This window comes from Phasianus colchicus, chromosome 5, assembly GCF_987193195.1.
Source record: "Phasianus colchicus chromosome 5, bPhaCol1.hap1.1, whole genome shotgun sequence".
Classification (NCBI taxonomy): domain Eukaryota; kingdom Metazoa; phylum Chordata; class Aves; order Galliformes; family Phasianidae; genus Phasianus; species Phasianus colchicus.
The window spans coordinates 27500782-27516341 of record NC_143440.1 but is presented as its reverse complement, the minus strand read 5'-3'; the positions used below and the strand labels follow the sequence as shown (position 1 = coordinate 27516341).

Genomic DNA, 15560 nt, shown 5'->3' with positions numbered 1-15560 from the left:
AACTGAAAAGAAATATTTCTTTCTCTTAAAATCAATGTTTGGGGAAGAATATACGTTTCTTTTGTATATACGTTGAAGATGTTATAAAATACATCTTCAATAGAAATACTTAATAAGCAAAGAAAATAAGACAGTATGTAACAAATATATAACGTAAATTGAATTATCCAGCCTTTTAAAAGACGTATTTATCTTCCACTTTGGGGGAAAAAAAACAAATGCATTTCTGTGCCTTCAGTATATTTGTCATCTGTAAGATGTAAGATCTGGTTAAACGACCTGTTCATTTACTATTAGGGAGTCAGCTGTCAGAATGAGATTTGATACAGTAGCAGTGCTCTGAAGATGATGCTCCATTTGCATTCTGGCTTTCTAACTCATTAAACATCCCCAGGAAAAGCTGAGCCTGTGGGAACTTGAGTATCTCCACAATAGAAGAGTCCTGAAACGCTGCTGGCTCTTAGCAACAGCCAAAGCCAGAGTGTAAGGCTATCTTTTTTGTATATCACCCTCTTCTGATCAAGAGTTTGTGAGCCTGTTAGGAAGTAGTACATATAATCTAAAACATGTATTGCTATGTGAGCTGATTCCGTGTACTAAAGCAGTGTGCTTTTGCCCACCTCACTGATAACAGTCACTATATATTTTTTTTTTTGAGGTAAATACAGCTTGGTTGTTTGTTGCTAAGCTGTAAGGGATGATGACAATGAGCTGAATTGCAAGTAACCTCAAACACAGTTTGTAGTAGTAGATAAAGGTTTAAATAAAAATTCATGAAGACATTAATGTTTACCTTTTCTGAAGTAAAATTCTTTGTGTTGAGAGAGCATACTGTTATTTTGCCTCTCTCCTCAGTTCCTCTTTGGGAGGAGCCCCTGTGTATTGTCTAATTGTACTCTTGCTTATATCAAGGTCTCTCCTTGGTGGTGAAGAAAAAATGGTTGGTTCTGGGCAGGGAATTGCTTTGTATTTGTTTGGGTGATACTTAGTTGCCTTGCTTGTTTGAGACTGCTTTAAGCAGCCATAACCTAGAGCATCCCCTTGTGATTGATTCATAAAGAAAGGTCATTTTTGTTACACAGCAAAACCTTTCTGCTTCTCTGAAGCGTGAAATCTGTGTGAAATTCACTTTGGTCAGTGGTAGCATCCCTTCTGTATCTGTGTAGCAGCGCTGCAGTTGCAAACTAGAAACTTTTTTCCTTTAAGGAGATGCCATCTGTTCCCAGTGGGCGTAGCAACCATGGCACCAACAGGGGGTGAGAACTCTGAGCTGTGTGACTGACATTTCCATGAAGATGTAGGATGTCAAAGAGTAATAAATACACTTGGTTGTCTGTCTGATTTTTCTTTTCTATTTTTTTATTTCTTTTTTCTTTTTTTTGCCACTTTCTTAAGAACTGCCAGGATTTTACTATGACCCAGAAAAAAACCGCTATTTTCGCCTACTGTCTGGACATAATAACTACAACCCACTCACCAAAGAGAGCATTCAGTACAAGGCTATGGAGAGTAAAAGACTGAAACTCCTAGAAGAGGAAGAACAACAAAAGAGGGTATGTTCTGAAAAAGACTGTAATTAGCTTTCAGCGTGCTCTATCTTGGGACAGATGACGAGCTGAAGTACTTCAGTTTTTTCCTATGGTACAATCCCTTAAGCTATGTGAAGAAACAAAAATTTCTTTTTGCTGAGAATTTATAGCTCTTGAATTCTCTTGCTTTGTTGTTCCACCAAGAAAGGAAAGCAAGTCACTAAGCAAACAAACAAAAAAGCTTGTAAAGAGATGAACTCTCAGAATAGCAGAATAGCAAGTTGTCTAACAGTTGCACTTGAGTCATGACATTGGGTTCAAATCCTTGCTTTGAATTGGCAAAGTGGGATTTCAGTTGTAGGTTTTCTGTACATTTGTATGCTTAAACCCTGAGGAAAAGATTTGTTCTTCTATAGCTCTACACAGCTCTCTGTCCTTTGCTTTCACTAGTATTTATGAGGTGTTCACATGAAATCTTAGAAAGGGATGAATGGAAAAGTTGTTTCACACTGCTGTAAGACATGCAGTTAATAGTAGCCCTGCAGTAATAGAGTTTTGCTGTGTAATCAAACTTAGTGTGTTAAAGTGATTTCACACCTCAAGGTGATACTGTTGATGGTATCAAGTAAAAACAAGAGCTATCTGTACTTCAGCAGACCAGGGAGATGGTGCTGGAATGTGCTTTGTAGACATGAAACATAATTATACATAGGCTAGAGGAAAAAGTTACCCAAATGTTCCAAACATCAAAGACCCATGGCCATGTTTGAATCATAAACAAGCCAAAAACTGAGTACATTTTCATCCTATTCTATTCCAGAAAACAACAAGGGCTGGACTGAACTCGTCTGTACTGTTACAGAAAAGGCAGCTAGGTTTGCTCAGCTCCACAAGTTATTGCAGGTACAATGATTTTATTTGAATTGTCTTCTGTTTGCTGTATCAAGTACTGCTGGCAGTAGAACCATTGCTGTCAGTTTTGTTTGTTTGCAATTCTCACTCTTCCACTAAGGACAGAGTAACATTATTTATACTGACAAAAAGGCAGTATTTTTTAATAATCAAATTTCTAAAGTGATGAGAATTCAAATGTGAAAGATGCTTCCCAGTCTCAGATGCCAGGGGTTTAAAACTTCCAATTTTTTTTTTAGTATTTGCTCTTTTGCTACATTGTTCTGTTTGAAGACAGTGTAGCATTTATTTGGATCAATGCCCTGGGCTGACATGGACATTTTCCTCTGGGTTAGAATCTGTGTTCAGATTCAATAACCATGCAGAAAGCAAGTTAGGGGCTTGATATATTCCTGCTACTGAAGGTGTGCGGAAGTTCGCAATGATGGGATGAAATACCATGAATGTGGAATGTGCTGTACAGTTTCGTGGGATATATAAATGAAATTGCAGCATGCTAGTTTTCAGGCATTTTATCTTCTGTGACTAAGAAGCAGTTCTGGCTATCTTATCCAGAATTCTTTTCATTGGCATTTAACTTAGGCTTACCCAAGTTCTTTTTCTCCTCCCTCGCCAACTGCTTCTACAGGCTGGTCCATGAACTAAAAGTGAACTGCATGCAGAGGAGGAAGATAGAAATTCACAGTCCAGATTCCTCAGTTGCTGGAACCAACAATTTTAAAATAATTGTGGTATGTTACAAGAACTGATACATCTTTAGGTTAAAAAGAGCTTGTCTTCAGTGAAAATTGAAAATCTTTTAATCAAACCTCATAAGTGAAATTTGCTTTCAAATCTGCATTGCCCCCATTGTGTCAGTTCTCAAAATATGAGCTAAGTAGTTTTCAACAGGTAGGAGGAGATTGTTCCTTTCCACAGTTGTGCAGTGTAGAAGAATTGCATATTCACTTTTTATAAGATTTCTTTCTTTCTTTAAGTTCTCTACTGATACCAGTCTGTGCTTAATAATTAACCAGAGCGAGTGTCTGGTATAATCGGAAAGACTGTGTATTGTTGGCTAAGGATGAAATATTTTCTTACTGTTATTTTTTCTATGCATTCATAAAAAGAGGTGTGACTGCTTTCTTCCTTTTAGACATAATGCAGCCACCTCGAGCCATCATTTTCAATCAGTTTCCAGTAAGTGCAATAATTCTTCTGTTTTACAGGCAGATGTTGCTTGTGAGCGGATATTTACTGTGAACGACGTAGAGCATGGAGGATGTAAATACGGTATCATCAACCTCAGTGGTTTGGGGAAGGAGTCTCTCACTGTGGAGATGTATGACAACCTCTACTTCACAAACCGCAAAGTACTGTGTTCTGTTCCTGCTTCCTTCAGTTGTCACATTCACAAACACTTATTGCTTGGGAGGCACAGGTGAAAAGCATGAGGGCTGGGAAAGGGTTTAGTAGGAGAGAATGGAAAAATCTAGCAGTGTGATATTTGGATAAACACAAAATTGCAGTAAACTTGTCTCTGATAGTCTGAGTACCAGCAGCAGTTCTCCAGAATGCTGTGCTACTATTGGAACACAAGACCACACTGAAGTACCACCTTCCAAAGATAGTGCTTGCTTCAGAGTTGTGTGTAGCCATAGCTGACAAAACTTGTTGAGAAAAACACAAATTTATATGCTTCTTTTTTAAAAATAATTTTGGAAAAATGTATTTATCCCTGAACATGAAGAATATTTAGAACAGGCTTTGGTAATCTCTTCATGCTCAGATCTTTTAAGGATGATCCTTTAAATAATAGGATGTGCTTGATGCCTCAGTCTGTATCTGGACGGACATCTCAATACTGCCGTCTCTCCTGTGCATCTAAGAGGAGTATAAGGCTAAAATGAAATAGCTGTATGTCACTGCTGTGCTTATTTCGTGGGCTATGGAAGTGTGCCCACTGCAGTTTCATGTCATCTTTGCATGGAAATACCCATTCATGAATTGAGTATGAGGTCTACAAAAATAGCATGTCTTCTTGTGTCTGAAGGTGAATTCTGTGTGCTGGGCATCATTGACTCATCCAGACTCTCATGTTTTATATCCTTTTAAAAAAGCAAAATTTCTGTTCTGTTTTGACTATTCTGCACAAAGCAGTTGGCTTTCAGGAAGACCTCTTATGTAGCAACTGTAAAACTATTGCTTTCTGGAAAACAGGGAAATTTTAAAGATTAGAAGTTGCTAGATGTTGTGAGACAGATGCATGGTGCTGTTACAGATGTATGTAGTATTGTTCCCATGCAGTAAAAGGTGAAAGACTACTTTGCCTGCCCTGGAGACTTGCCAGTCCATTAATAGTGCAAGTGCCAAATCAAAAATGGTCTAATGGTTAAAAATTGATTGGGCAACAACAAAAGAGATTTATGGCAACTAACTTTCTTTTCTAAGAAGTGAAACACTCTGAAGCAGGTTTGGTTGGTTTCTGTTGTAAATCATCCTTGTATTGATTGGGGGAAGATGAAAATGGCAGGACTTCATTGGCATTGTGCTCTGCAACTTTGAGAACATGTTCTGCAGATTTGTCTCAAAATAAAAAGAAGGGTGATGGTATAGTAGAGGAAGTGGCAATGGACAATGCAGAGTCACAGAAGAGAGGAACGAAAAGGGATTTAAAAGTGGGAGATGGCAGGCAACAGAAATGCTATTAAAGTGCCATGAAAAGTGGGCAGTAAAAGAGAAAATGAAAAAAAAAGCTTACACCTATGTCATGGCTTATGGGAAAAGCCACACAATTCAGAACTGGTCCAGAAGGTGGCAGGAATTCATCAGCTTGCTTAGAGATGGTTAGGAGTTGCAGACAGTTAGCTTATTCAGTGCTTTCCCCCAGTCACGTCACAGATTTAACCAACCATTTGAAAATCAACTTTCAAAATCATTTTATGCCTGCTATAAATTTTATGAAGTATTTAATGAAATCTAAATTGACTCTTGAATCCTTAATATGTGTACCATTTTCTCAAGCCCGTCTCATGCAGAACAGTTCTGTATCAGTGCAGTATTATAGCATGTAAAGATGAGAAGAATGATCCATGTAGGTCCTGCAGGTTTTTTCTATCTGTAGAAAGATGCCTTAGTATCTCTCTCAGCTTATCTTTCTGGTAGTGAAGGTACAAAATCTAAAATTGGAGATCTTTCTAGCTCATTCCTATGAAAGAAAGGAAGTGTCAAGACCTAATTGTAAAGTGTAAGGCACAATAATGTTCTTGGAAGATGTTACTAAAGGGAAAGTATTGAGAGTTACAGCTGTGTCAGAGCATCTTACCCTTCCCAGCTATAAATACTATGCAGCCTTTTCCATTTTAGGAAGAAATCTTTGTTTTCCTTAACTCACTCCAGCAAGCTGTGTCTCATGGGAATTGCAGAAACTCCAGGCTGTGCCAGTCTGCTTCCAGCGTCATTGTTCAGCAGCACTAATCCAGGTGGGGTGTTGGTTGTTTTTTTTCCCAATTTTGGATAACAGGATATGCAAAGAGTACAAATCACGTCCACACTTCAGTAGTTGATGGGACCGTTGTATTATCCTAAAAATGTAGCAAGTTTGGAGCAGAATAAGAAACAAACAGATTAAATAACTTACCTTGATAATTAATTAACAAGCAGTATTCAAAGCTCTAGTTTATTTTTAACTGCTGCTGATGTAGTACTTGACTTTGGCAAGAGAACACCTTACTTGAAAGTAAACATTTGAGATTATTCATTTGAGTAGTTTGGCCTTTAACTAACACACAGAACCTGCACACAAGAAATACTCAGATTTCCTTATAGACTATCCAGTGTCATTGCAGGATACTTTATCATAGTAGCTACTCAAATGTGCTCGGTAGATTTATCATAGATGGAAAGCTGGTAATAGTCTCACCCCATGGCTCCTTGTACAGTACTAAATATCATTCTTAGTTGTGTGTAAGCATGACTCATTTAGAGAACCCTATGTTTATTGAACATAATTATTATATGTTCTTCGGGGCAGCAGCTGTGCTGATACCTTCAGAACATACTGTACAGTTGTCTAACCTGGTGTCCTATTCAGACATGATCAGTTAAGTTTATACAGATTAGATCTGTGTCTGTGCTAGAAGAGTATGGACCCATTTTAAATGTTTAATGTTATGCTATTTATGGAGCCTCGGGGAAAAAAAAAAAAGAGGGATGGGGGAAATGATGCATAGAGTTAGTGTGAACTTGAAAAGTCACTAAAGGTGGATGGCTACTAGGCCAGTGTGCTCTGCAAAATATTTTAAAGCCTGCACCAGTCAGGTGCCCCTAGCTGTGCTGAAGTCCTTCTGTCTAGTATTTTCTGTTGACTGCTTTAGGTATTTCTAAGGGTCCTGCCTTACCGCAATCTCCTGAATTCTTGTTTTGAGGGAACATTTCTAAATAGATAGTGTGAGCAAAGTAGAACTTAACCCATCTGAAACATGGTTTTAGACGTGTCTCCTGTTCTGCCAGATATCTGTAAAATCGTGGTAGACATGCAATAAAGTAATAGAAAACTGAGCTCTTTGAGCATGTAAGTTAATAGACCTTGTGCAGGAACTACACAAAGCAACAATCAAATCTAAGTATCGTTACTTACTTAAACCTGCTTTAAAAACAGAGACAGCCCAGGATAATCAGTTGTAGAATCAATCAAAGAAAAAATTATACGAGTCTGTCTTTTTTTTTTTTTCTTTCCTGCATGGGTTTGGTTGGTTTTTCTTGTGGTTGGTTATTTTTCAATACTTCTGTCTTCAGTGTTTATAGAACTTATTATAGAACTTAAAAGTTAGGCTTTAGCTAGACTATAGCTTCTAAAATCTTCAAAAAATGGCTTACTTTGTGAAAGAGTTATTTTTCTCCTCTCTGTTTTTTTCCTGCTATGAAGACTTTAACAGTCTCTCAGATGTGTATATAGACAAATAGAGTGTAAGTCCTAAGCTTGCAATCATGAAATTCCACTTTTGTTTGCTACATCTTGAGTAGCGTAGGGATATTAACATTGTTTCTGCTTCTAATTATAATGTTCAAAGTAATGTCCACAGAGACTTTCTGTGTTATCCTGTCCTTACATTTTATGGATGTTCCATATGTTGTTAATTTCTTCTAGGAGATCGACCTGGAATGCTGTGCAGCTTCAAGATATCTACGGCATGGTCCTGTGCTTGGTGCCTGAATCCACAAGCGGACAACTGCTTCAGCACAGGTGATCTGCAAGGCTAGCAACCACTTTTATCTCTGGCAAAGACTTCTTGCATAAATCTCCCACCTGCTACTCAAATCATAACTAAACACATATAACATCTCCCTTAGGCCTGACACGACGAGTTCTTGTGACCAACGTAGTGACAGGGCATCGACAGACATTTGGAACCAGCAGCGATGTCTTGGCACAACAGTTTGCCACCCAGGTACAAAGAAACATACACCTTTTTTTTTTTTTTTCTTTTTCAGAGCACTGATATTAGTGGTCTTTCTGTACTGTCTGTGATAGGACTCGTCATGTTGTAGAGAAGGTTATGACTACAATTATTGTTCCTTAACAGAGGTGATATAGTCCTATGTTGGCACACAGTGTAATAGCGATGAAAAAAAATATCTGATTTCAGTCTGTGGCAGCAGGATAATTTTTGTTAAATATTCAGAGATAAAAAGGAAACGATGGAAGTAGAAAGTGCACAGCAATCACACACTTAGGATTGTTTTGTTTTTGCCAAATGACCTGATTTCATTAACACTCAGTTTATTGTCTTCATCAAGGAGAAGAAAACGGCTATAAAACTGACTGACTTGTAAACAAAGACTTAGGGGGAGGGGACAAATTAGAACACGAGAATTCCAGTTCCTATTCTGCTGTTATGTTAGACTAAGTTCCTGCTAACATTGCTGAACTTTTCCAAGAGGTAAATGACTGAGGTTTGAATGGAGCTAATGAGTTAGCTGAAAAATGCTGTACTAAAAATTCTAGTTCTTAATGCCTGCATTAATGACTTCACAAATGCACCAGAAAACTCAGAATCTTGACATAAGTGCTTTCTGCAGAACTTGTACATCCTTTCATGTGTTACATACACCTCTTTCTTTTGGATTCTTCCAGACCCCGATGCTGTACAATGGCTGCCGTTCAGGTGAAATTTTCAGCATTGATGTTCGTCAACGCAACCGAAAGGGCCAGAACTGGAAAGCAATTCGTCTCTTCCATGACTCAGCAGTTACATCTATTCGCCTTCTCAAGGCAGAACACTACCTTATGGCATCAGATATGGCTGGAAAGGTATGGTTTTATTATCTTTAGGGTATACTGTTCTTTTTAGTATCTGGGCAATAACTGAGTGCTTACCTCAGTCCTGAATATGAATGCTGGTTCTTTGCAGAGTAACGTGAAACTGGGTGGTAGTTCCCCGCTTGGGTCATCACTCCTCACCACTAAGATCCAGTTATTTGCCAACAGTTGAGTGATCTCTATTCTGTTAGCATGCTCTTTGGAACAATTTCTTTAACTTGCAGATAAAACTGTGGGATCTGAGAACAGCAAAGTGTGTGAAACAGTATGAAGGTCATCACAATGAATATGCTATTCTTCCATTGCATGTAAATGAGGAGGAAGGACTTCTTACAGCAGGTGCGTTGACTTTTTCTCCTCTACTTGTAAGTGCATGGCAGTGATTTTATTTTTTTTAATCCCAGAGAAGTGATTCTTATGTACAGATGTTGAAAGTTGTAAAGCTGGTAATTCTTTGAAATTCCGTAGAAATTTACCTTTAGATGTACTATAATCAAGTATGAAATCTAAAATAAGATGTTACAGATGCACACCTACTGTAATCATTCCTGTGGTGCTCTCAACTGCTTTATCCCTAACGTCCCTTTATCCTTTTCCCAGCGTGGTTTAAGAGTAGAGAAGAAAATACTTCAAAATGAAGGTCAAAGAAGCAATGCATTAACATAATACTTGAAGCAGTATTTTTATACAGAGACTAAAGACCATATATAGGTTTCTTTGACACTGAAGCGTGTCAATGGACAAAAGCTTGTAAGGAGAATTCCCTGTAAATTGTCTCTCACTTGGGCTTGTTATGAATATATGCAGCTGCAGTTCTAGACTTTTTTTTTTTTTTTCAAAAAAAGGAAGCATAACAATAAAAGAAACAAAATCCCTAAATACTTTTTTTCTTTCATACTTTGGCTAGATTTCTTAAGGTAACTTTAAACATGATCTATTCTTGATTTTTCAGTGAATGATGGAATAAAAAGAATAATTCAATAATTTTAACAAGTTGACTTTTTCTCCAGTTTGTTTTGCTCAGGAGCTTAATAGTAAGGAAAGCGCTCTTACCTTACCTTTTATTGCCTAATAGGAAATACATATTTTTTTCCTCTTTGCCTGTAAGATGTGTTGAAACAGTCAAGTTTTTTCTCCCCATACACTACATTCATCCACTGTGGTGAAAATCTTGCAGAGCCACAGAAATTATTTCTGGTGTGATGCTGACCACTGATATCCTTCCTTTCCAGTTGGTCAGGATTGCTACACCAGAATTTGGAGTCTTCAAGATGCCTCTCTGCTTAGAACCATTCCTTCTCCCCACCCATCCTCCAAAGATGCTATTCCCAGTGTGGTGTTTTCTTCAAGACTTGGAGGTAGACGAGGAGTTCCTGGCTTGCTCATGGCTGTCAAACAGGATCTTTACCACTTCTCCTATAACTGACACCACTGATACTCTCTTCTGAACCCGTATACAATGCTGCTAGCCTATACCTGACTTGGGAATGTTTACACACATCACCATGTTGTTGCATAACTACATGCCACGTTTGCATCTGCTTTACCTGAGAAATTCCAAATTTCTGTCAGCAGGTTTGTCAAATCTTGCTGTACACATCTCAGGCATTTAGTTAATAAAAGCTGAATGCTGATTAACATCTTGTTGGCTTTCTCTAGTGCTCTCTCAAATCCTTGCAAGCATATGGTCTAGCTGCATGCTAGAAGGAGGCCAGGAAAGCATCAAGTAGCAGAAACAGTTTTGAACAGAAGCAAGAAAGGGAGGACCTGCACCCTATGCACGTGCAGAGGTTAGGGATAGTGATAACTGTCATTACCCTAAAGAGCTACTGTTCTGCCACAGCAAGCTAAGCAGTCCTATTCCTGCACTCAAGGAAGATCTTTACCACTATCCTAAGTATGGTGTAATGGTATCTGGCTTTTGTGTTTCTTCACCTAAAGCTTTTAGCCAGAGGAACCTATTTAAGAAGGAACTGCACCCTACAACCTTCATCGTGATGGGCCATCACTTCCACTCCCCCTCACATTGGTGCATATACAGGGAAAGCTCTAACTGAGGAGAAAGAATACTTGCAGTTGAGCAAACTGTTCAGTCAAAAAAAAGATTTTTTCCCCAGTGGCTGCCTGTGTAAGCTGCAGTGTGAGCACAAGTATTCCTGACAGTTGTCAGGAATGAGGCACTGGCTTGTGGCATGAGCCTTCTAAGCATGCAGTGTAGTTGTAGCATTGCAGCCTAGTCCTCTTTATGCAATCCTGCTAGTGGCCTGAGCTCACTAAGCACACTTAACGAGCATCTCTGGCGTGGCTTTCTCCACAAAGGAACTGAGTTCAAGTGGCTCTGCAGTGCAAGCCCAACAGAAGAAGATTCCCTTCACAAGTGCTATGCAAACTTGAGCCTAGACTGAAGTTTTTAGGTTTTTTTGTTTGCTCACTGTTTTTCAGTGCACTTTCCCTTTCAAGTGGACTTGGATAAGGGAATTACACAGAGGTGCCACTAAGGGTTCTGCAGGGCTCCACATTCAATTCTCCCATCTTCACACGACTTCAGGCCTAAGCAATACACTATTCTGAGAAACTGTCTCTCAGCAGCTGCTGTTGCTCAATACACTTAATTTTTCTGCGGTTATCTCCTTCCCTTTATACTTCCTTACCCATTAGTCAATACAGAAGACAAAATGTTATAGCAGGAAAACTGGCCTCATGGGAGCAGCATGAATATATTCTACGAGAAATATGTGTTGCTAGGGTACTTAAGATGCAAGATAAATCCCAGCAAATGCTCAACACAGTTTCTTCCCTGAGTAAATGTTCAAAATCCTCTAAATTTTCCTTGTATTCCATTAACAGCCAGCTTCCCTTCTCTTGACAGCTCCCCTGATACACCTGGCTTTAGCATTTCTCTACAGAGCATTTTATTCTTTCCTCACAAAGTGGAGCAGATAATGCTTGCAGCCCACTGTGCTTCCACTTCTTTCTACAGAACACGTTTATAAAGCTAAGGGTCTCCTGCTCTCCTCAGATGATGAGTCTAACCTCACGCTGACTTGTGGGCTTTTCTCAGTTGTTCTGTTTTCAATAAGCAAGAGACCAGCTTGGCTAGTGTGGTCATCAATTCCTGGCTTGCCTTTCTTTTCAGTTTGAGAGCATATTCTGCAGCTTATCTTGTTATCTTGGGACATTTTCTGTTGCATGCACAGCAATCACTACATGCAGCACAAGTTCCAGAAGTATTTGCATTGGCTCTGTTAATAACATGCTGCAACTGAGCACCTGTTGAAAGAAGAAAACAGAACCGTAACTAATCCTGTCCCACTGCAAACTCCAGATGTTTGCATCTGACAGTCAAATCAGGGTTGGGCAGGAACATGCTCTATATTGATACTCTTGCTAGCAAATATATGGGGTTCAAACACTTGCAAGTGGCAAACCACAATAATCATGAACTCCCTTCAGAAAACTAATTCTAGAATGTCTAAATAGCATTTAAACCTTCAGTATGCTTAACACCAGAAGGGTCTGCTCTGCAAGAACAACATCCTGCAGTAATCATGTCCAGTTGCTGTGGGAAACACAAGCTAAGAACTGTGTCAGAGTTATGTAACTGAAGAGTTTATTTTCTTTGCTCCTTTTTCGCCAAAGCCAGCAAAACAAAAAGATACTCATTTGCTTTCTGTTGTTTCCAGGAACCAAATGTGAACATGTCCCTACAAACCCTTTTTTTTTTTTTTTTAACCCAACTAGTGCTTTTGCAGCCAGTGCTCCTAATGAAGCCTGCAAGAACAGCATGAAATGAAAGGGAAAGCAGAGTAAAAAGAGGGGAAGCAGAGTAAAAAGAGAGCTAATTTGGCTTCAGTAACGAACTGCAAGCAGCATGCAGGCACTGGTTGATGTATTAAAATCAACCATTTGTTATGCAGGGGTAGCTAGGCCCCTAAGGTACCTTAACAAAAATAAACCTGTGCCACCCTGTCTCCAGCTTCAGTATCAAAATATCCTATTTCTTTGCTTCAGGTTCTCTGCAAGCACTAGATCTAGTAAAAAGCTTTAGAGAGGCCAACCCTGCACTCCAAGCTAAGCTGTAGTATGTCTCATCCATCAAGCACAATTTGTTTGGTCCTTTTTGCTCACTGTAGCAAAGCTCAGAGCAGACAATCAGGCTCTCCTCATCTCTCCTCATAGACCACACTTAACTGACAGGTAATAGAGAAATACCTTCAGGGCCGACAAAGAACTGTACTGACATCCCTGAACACTGAGCATCTTTGTGCTTCTCCCACTGAAGCCCACAGCCACCAGGAGCTCTCAATGCAAATATGCTACATCTTAGAAAGAAGAAAAACTCTTCCTCTAGAAAACTTACCAAGAACAGCTATTGAAGAATGTTCATGTCCTGAACTAGCTACTGTTGCTTCATACATCCTAGTTACCTGTGTTCAGCCAAACACCAGATTGTTTATGCAGTTCAAGGGCTTAACACCATGCACGGTGAGGCTCCAGCAGGCTCCTACAGAAAATGCAAGGCCTTGTCACCTCCCTCAAGCCAAAGTACAGGGCATTATTGACTCTTTCCACAGCTGAGCTAACCTTTTACTTTCCATCTGTTGTGTTCAGCCCTTTACTGCAGTTCCTCTCTGGTGGGAACTCCCTCTCCAGTTTAAAGCAAGATGGGACACGGCTGCCTTGTCCCTCCTTTGTAAAAGAGCAGCAGGATTTTCCTTGTTTCCTCCTTCCAGAGAAAGAACAGCATTTTTTTCTGCTATTGGAAGACTCCCAGAATGTGAGAGATGAAGAGGAACTGGGCCACCTTTTTACATTAAGAGCAGAAGTATGACATGGACAACAGCTTTGCCGTGCCATTCCTTCCTGTTCCACTGCAGTAAAGTACTTTAATGATAAAAACTTGCAGATTGCCAGCCCCTCATCACCATGATTGTTTTGGAAGCCACAGACTTGTTATTCCATATAGCATGCTCCCATTGTCATGTATCTCCACCCTTTAAAAACCCTCTAGGTCATGTACAGTGAGCTTAGATCTAACAGGTAGAAACTTCCACTACCCTAAGTTCCCTAAGCGCCTAAAGGAGGGAGGGCATTCATTCACTTTTAGGTCTTCTGGGCAGAAGTAAGGGATTATCTTCCTGTTGTCCCCAGTTTACTGAAATACGTGGCTTCATGGCCATCCCTCCTCTACTACCCTGAAGAATGTTAAAATTAAGAGACTAAGCTAAGCCATTTATCAAAATTCCGCTCTGGCATTTTTACATTTTGAGCTCAACCATGACTTATTCTAATAGCACCAAAAAATAAAGCATTTCTTGAAAAGAGATGGGAATTTACACCACAACGTGTGCACAGTCTTTAGATGTCCTTCTATAGCTCCTTCCAGAAAAGTTATAATATGGTAGCAGACAAATCAGGTTGTGTCCCCAAACCTTGAATTGTTGGTAACTGATTCAGCTCAGAGAGAGTGCGTGCAGGCAAACAGTCAACATCAACCCAAAAGAACTTTCAAGACAGAGGATTCTGGAGAGAGCAGCTAGGAGTTGAAAGATGGTGGAGCAGATAGTTTAAAGCATTTTACAACTAGCTTCATGTTTCAAAAACGGAAGGCATGGCACAAAGCAGAGAAACCATCATAGGTGAAGTATGAAAATATAATCAAGATCACTTGGCCTTTTCTTGTCCAAGCAGCTTTCTTCCTATCTGCAGTTCTATCATTCTGATACCACATTAGCTTTCCGATTATCACAGCATACTGCTGATTTTGAAAGCCCTCATAGTAAGTTCTATTTATTTTGGCATTGCCACTGTTGATCTGCTTGCACTGTGAACAAAAATCTTCTATGACATACGCAGCTATGTGCTGTGCTGACAGAATATACGTGTTGACACTGCTTTACCGAGAAAAAGTGCTCAGCTAAAGCAATAGGGAACAAAAAAACAGACGGCTCGATCACTTGTCCAAATCACACTCTGTTCTCAAATTACTGGCAAAGGCATATCCGTTAGTGCCAAATTCTATTACAGCCATCAGTGATAAATTAAATGCAAGGATAAAGCCACAATATGTGACACTGTATCGACTGAAAACATCAGTTGACAACAAAATACAAAAGCAAGAGGCTGCAAAATCTAAGTAAGACAGTAGTACTTAAATCTGCTTATGGACGGTTATACTGGAAGCAAAAGGAGAAAAAGTTTATATCAGCAGGTGGGAAGCCAGAGTCCTGCAACATTCAAGCTCAGACTCCCCAGATCAACGAGGGGAACGTCTCAGCACAGCCACAGCAGATGGGCAGCCACAGCATAAATGCCAGGCAGACCTAATATCATGAGCGTTCATTTCAACAAAAACTATTGCTGACATCAAAAGGCAGTGATATCACCACATTTACCAGAACACAACCAAAAGTCCAGTTCCCAAGTGACACAACGGGGAGTGTGCTTGATACATTGGCAAACTTCAGCAAGTGCTACCTCACCTGCAAGGAACTGGGCAGGAAGATGAACGAGCAGGAAATACAACAGAAAATAATTATAAAAGGGTGAAAGACAAAGGTAATTCTTCTTGTGCAAGACCCCAATAGCAGCTACATATCACAGCTCTGTTATTCGGCCAGCTTCTTCCCTTGCTGCAAGTCTCAGGTATGCATGTACACCTGGTATGCATGAAGCCAGGTTTGCATCAAAGGTTTCAGGTAGATACTCTAACTGAAAACGTGCACATCTGTATGAAGCTTACATATCTGAGTCCCAAGAGACAGAAACACACCATTTGTTTGAAGGTGAATCTTTGAGCTGAATTGGAGTAGATAACT

At 39.6% G+C, this 15560-nt stretch overlaps 1 protein-coding gene across 7 annotated transcripts in view; it reads left to right on the top strand.

Annotated features, from left to right (window-relative positions):
• Positions 1-15560, top strand: part of DCAF4 (DDB1 and CUL4 associated factor 4) — a 36594-nt gene that overhangs the window by 1390 nt on the left and 19644 nt on the right. For 3 of the 7 annotated variants that reach the window (XM_090141077.1, XM_090141078.1, XM_090141080.1), the window contains 10 exons: positions 1396-1553; positions 2350-2432; positions 3070-3172; positions 3650-3861; positions 5787-5902; positions 7570-7665; positions 7773-7870; positions 8557-8733; positions 8967-9081; positions 9975-10380. In XM_090141077.1, the coding sequence (XP_089997203.1) occupies positions 1396-1553; positions 2350-2432; positions 3070-3172; positions 3650-3861; positions 5787-5902; positions 7570-7665; positions 7773-7870; positions 8557-8733; positions 8967-9081; positions 9975-10168 (1352 nt within the window). In that variant the 3' untranslated portion in view covers positions 10169-10380. Of the gene's footprint in view, positions 1-1395; positions 1554-2349; positions 2433-3069; positions 3173-3649; positions 3862-4473; positions 4524-5786; positions 5903-7569; positions 7666-7772; positions 7871-8556; positions 8734-8966; positions 9082-9342; positions 9603-9974; positions 10381-15560 lie in introns of those variants that run through there. The other 4 variants (XM_031593607.2, XM_090141075.1, XM_090141079.1 and 1 more) reach the window with 4 other exon arrangements.